The sequence below is a fragment of the Capsicum annuum genome, unplaced genomic scaffold, assembly GCF_002878395.1.
Source record: "Capsicum annuum cultivar UCD-10X-F1 unplaced genomic scaffold, UCD10Xv1.1 ctg47325, whole genome shotgun sequence".
NCBI classification, from domain to species: domain Eukaryota; kingdom Viridiplantae; phylum Streptophyta; class Magnoliopsida; order Solanales; family Solanaceae; genus Capsicum; species Capsicum annuum.
This window is the reverse complement of record NW_025854958.1, coordinates 1-4,245: the sequence shown is the minus strand read 5'-3', so window position 1 is coordinate 4,245 and position 4,245 is coordinate 1. Positions and strand designations below refer to the sequence as shown.

At 36.7% G+C, this 4,245-nt stretch overlaps 1 protein-coding gene across 1 annotated transcript; it reads left to right on the top strand.

The window, feature by feature from the left end:
* Positions 1-314: 314 nt before the first annotated feature.
* LOC124885198 (5-methyltetrahydropteroyltriglutamate--homocysteine methyltransferase-like) lies at positions 315-2,130 on the top strand. Its single transcript, XM_047403716.1, has 3 exons — positions 315-499; positions 1,030-1,265; positions 1,747-2,130. Exons 2-3 carry the CDS (start codon positions 1,123-1,125, stop codon positions 1,943-1,945), a joined length of 342 nt encoding a protein of 113 aa, XP_047259672.1. The 5' UTR covers positions 315-499; positions 1,030-1,122; the 3' UTR covers positions 1,946-2,130.
* The last annotated feature ends 2,115 nt before the right edge of the window (positions 2,131-4,245 follow it).

The window sequence follows — 4,245 nt, the reverse complement described above, 5'->3', positions numbered from 1 at the left end:
AATATTAAAAATAATTAACTGTTGAATAACTTACAATTTGATAACCACAAGTAGATTTTACTTCAAGTATGCCGTAAAAAGAGGGGTTTCAAAAATGGAGTAAATAACGACTTGATAATGGGAGCATAAGGGAGTAAAAGACGGAAGGATGAAACCAGTTGTTACGTGTATAATGTTGATGAGAGAGAAAATACCCAATAAAAAGATTTTTGTAATTATTATGAGATTTGTGTAATTACTTTACCAATTGGAATTTTTTGTGGTTATATAACTTAAATTTGTGTATATATGTAATTCTTAGTTTCAAAATTACAGGTCCAAATTCCTTCCAGCGGGTCGTGCTGAACCCATACACTGACCAAGGACAATTTCCCCTCCATTTTCAAAATTATTGCCGAAGTAGTAGAAATTTGAAAATACACAGCGTTTGCCCTCTCTGTCTCTTTATCCGGCGAAACTGGTAGTTTCATTCTGCTCGTTATCTCATACTTTTTGTTCGGTAATAGACCCTAATCCTTTTCCACTGGAACTTTTTATTCGTTTGCTATGATTATATTCTCAATAATTGAGGAAAGACTCAAGAGCTATTTGAATGTTCTCTATGATTTTTACTAGTTTCTCACACAGATTTTATTACGAGTCATTATACATTCGTATTTTCTTTCATTTGATGTAGATATGTAGTAGTCCAGTTTATGGAAGAAAAACAGAGTACAGTGTAATGTTGTGTCTAGGCTCTCATGCACACGCTTCATAGGTTCATTCTGTTTGTTATATTTTGCTGTATCTCTTTGCCTGCATGATTATACCCTTTTTTTTTCGGTTAGAATCCCTAATCCCTTTTCCACTGATTTCTAGTGTTGAAATAGGAAGTATTGATTAGTTTGCTAGTGAAGGTTCTACAGTTATTTGGTATGAGTTATTATGCATTCTGTTTATGTGTATGTACAAACTGGTACGTTTCTTTGTCAAAGATTATGTAATGCTATCATGTTGGGCCCGTCATATGTTCTTTTTATGTGTGTACAGCTAGATGGATATACCCAGACCCTCGGGATTTGGTGCCAATTCCATAAGGTTGTTGCAGAACAACTCGACCTAAAACGTAAGCAATATGAAGACATGAAATTAGTCTTCACACCTTCTATGTTCGCAGAAAGTGAAAGAGCAAGTGAGCTCAATCAGGAGATTATCAACCTTGAGCACGCTATGCATGAAATTCTGCATAGATTTTGCTTGGAGGGCCTTCGTCCCCCTGTCGAAAGGTATAATATTTGCTGTTTGTTTGTTGTACTAAGAAAGGACAGGATTTGCTTTCAAGATCACAACATATCTAGGGTAATCTCGCAGGTGGGGTCTGGGAGGGTAAAGTTCACGCAGACCTTAAGAAATCATTCTTGAAGCCTTTCAAGAATATCTAATTTCACCATGATCTCAAGCCTATGTTTCTTGGACTCTCTAATAATACTCTCTGCATCCTGTGTTGAATCCTCCAAAAAATGCACTGCCTACAGAGGATCTTATGAGCACCATCAATATTTTTATGAGTCAGAACAACATAGTCTCAAACTGATTGGTGTCAGTTTTATGAATCTTTATATATGTTGCGTTCTATTTGACCCCGTTTTAGTGGAATCTTTATCAAGAAAGTAAATCTGCTCAAAGTGTGTACGTCAAGGATGAGTTAGGTAATAATTAATGAGGAAAAAATTTCATGTCTGATTCTGTGTTTCTGTGATGAACCAGAAAAATGGCATCTCACATTGTTGGAAATCCTCGTATGGGCCCAAAGGGAGAGCTGAAATTTGCTCTCGAATCTTTCTGGGATGGAAAGAGCACTGCTGAGGACTTAAAGAAGGTGTCTGTAGACCTCAGGTCATCCATCTGGAAACAGATGTCTGATGCTGGCATTAAGTACATCCCCAGCAACCAGAGGCGGATCTAGGATTTCGAGGTTGCGGGTGCCATCTCACTTTTAAGTTAAAGCTACTACTCAAAAAGGATAATTTTTATGGGTGTCCCACTGTAATTTGGCTTGTTAGTAAGAGATTTTTGAAGAAAAATTTCATTGTAACATTGTCGAAGAACCTAATTTTTACGAATTCAGTTGGAAATCAGTTAATTTTTTGCTATACGTTTTGCTATTTATGCTACCCCAAATAAGGCAAAAATTTTGTCAATTTTATAAACTTTGGGTTTCGATTTGATTCTTTGTCTTTTCAATTTGTATAGACAAATAGATCAAATAATAAAAAATATGATTAGTTCTATAAATACTATCGAAAATAACCTTTCTATTTCTCCGGAGGTAGTGTATGGACTGCATACATTTTATCCTCTCCAGACCCCACTATGTGGGAATACACTGAATTTGTTGTTGTTGTTGTTGTTGTTACTATAAATTGTATAAACAAGAGTTAAATTCAACTTATCAGTTAGTGTGAAAGTACAAAATAGTTGTCAACATTCAATGGACATTTCCAATTCTATTGTTAAGAAATTATAACATCAACCCAAGCATCATTATTATGATTTATGAGGAGAGGTTAACTATAAATTTGAAGGAAGAAGAATCTTCAATTATGTTCGACACTTAAGTTAAAAATTCTTAAACAAAGATTACCTAAAAAAAGGAGTCAAACAAAGATTAAGTCAAGAGGAAAAAAACTTATAGAAGATAGAATAGCGAACAAAAAGTAACAAAATACTACTGGCGTCTGGATTTGAACTCTGATATACTACGTAAAATTTCATCGCGTTTGCCACTGGCACTACTTCGTCAGCTGCTGCACCGGGTGACACTTAAATAATATACCGGTTTTCTCCAAAATATATATATACATACAGTTTTTCGATCGAAGTTTGCGGGTGCCATGCCACCCCTGAACCCCCACTAGATCCGCCCCTGCCAGCAACACCTTCTCTTACTATGATCAGGTGCTCGACACAACCGCAATGCTTGGTGCCGTCCCATCTAGGTACAACTGGACTGGTGGTGAGATTGAGTTCAGTACTTACTTCTCAATGGCCAGAGGAAATGTCTCTATACATGCTATGGAGAAGAACAGGTGGTTTGATACCAACTAGTAAGTAGAGCATCAATGACCTCTTCCAACCTTTTCACTAGGCGTGATTATCTTGTTTGCGTACTAGCTTTATGTTAATTATTTGTTTGATCCAGCTACTACACTGTCCCCGAGCTTGGCCCTGATGTTAACTTTTCTTATGCTTCCCACAAGGCAGTAAATGAGTACAAGGAGGCCAAGGGGATATGAGATTTTTGTTGGGTTATTGGGTCTTTTTCCCTTCCTATGTGGATAAACGAAGCCCAATTTAGACCAACCCACTTTTGCCCATAGGTCCATTACTATGGGGCATATATATTGATCTTTTTAGGTCTTATTCACCATCACAAAAAGAGAGTTTTCAGCAGCCAAAGAGAGAAAAACAAAGCTAATTTTCACACCTAAATTTCAGCCACAGCCGTCAACTTCAAATTGCGATTCCCACTTCGTTTCTTGTCCAATTGAGCTGATTTTTGGACAGCTTGTTCCTCTCATCTCAATATTTGATTAGGAACTGATGGAGCTTGATTTGGTGGTCTGTAGCTCTTGTTCTTCATTCCCGAACAGTAGCTGCATTTTTTGTGCTTTCACTCCTTTATTTCTCTAGTGTTTGGTGTTGTGGTTTATGTATTGTTTCTTGTTGTTTGGCATTTGTTTTGTGGATATTTTGGAAGACAATATTGTAACTCTTTGGTGATTATAGTGGAGGTTTTGGTCCCGTGGTTTTTTACTCTTCACACTGAAGGGTTTTCCACGTAAATCTTGTGTCTCATGTGATTACCTTTATTCTTATCTTGTTTTATTTGGTTGATTTGTTTGCTGTATATTGATCTATTTTGATTGGGTTTATTTGTCTCCTCTTGGTTCAAGTTGAAAGAAAAAGTTTAGTCTTGGGTATTTTCCGCTGCTACCCTGTCGGGCTCTTTGATTGTGCGCTCGTCTTTCCTAACAAGTGGTATCAGAGCATTGGTTGTTGTTGATTGTAGATTTGAATGACAAAGGAAAATATGAGCAAGATGATATGTTTGAATGGTAGTAACTATCATAATTGGAAAGGCAAGATGAAATATCTTCTATTTGTCAAGAAAATGCATTACCTGTGTTTCCATCTACTAAACCTGAATCCATGACAGATGAGGATTGGGAATTTGAGCACTTACAGGTTTGTGGCTATATCAGA

What these genes read in the sequence shown, in the direction of transcription:
- LOC124885198 (XM_047403716.1), top strand. Translation starts at nt 1,123, where the DNA reads ATGAAATTAGTCTTCACACCTTCTATGTTCGCAGAAAGTGAAAGAGCA. An exon ending in CTTCGTCCCCCTGTCGAAAG is followed by an intron (nt 1,266 to 1,746) that starts GTATAATATTTG and finishes GTGATGAACCAG; the next exon opens with AAAAATGGCATCTCACATTG.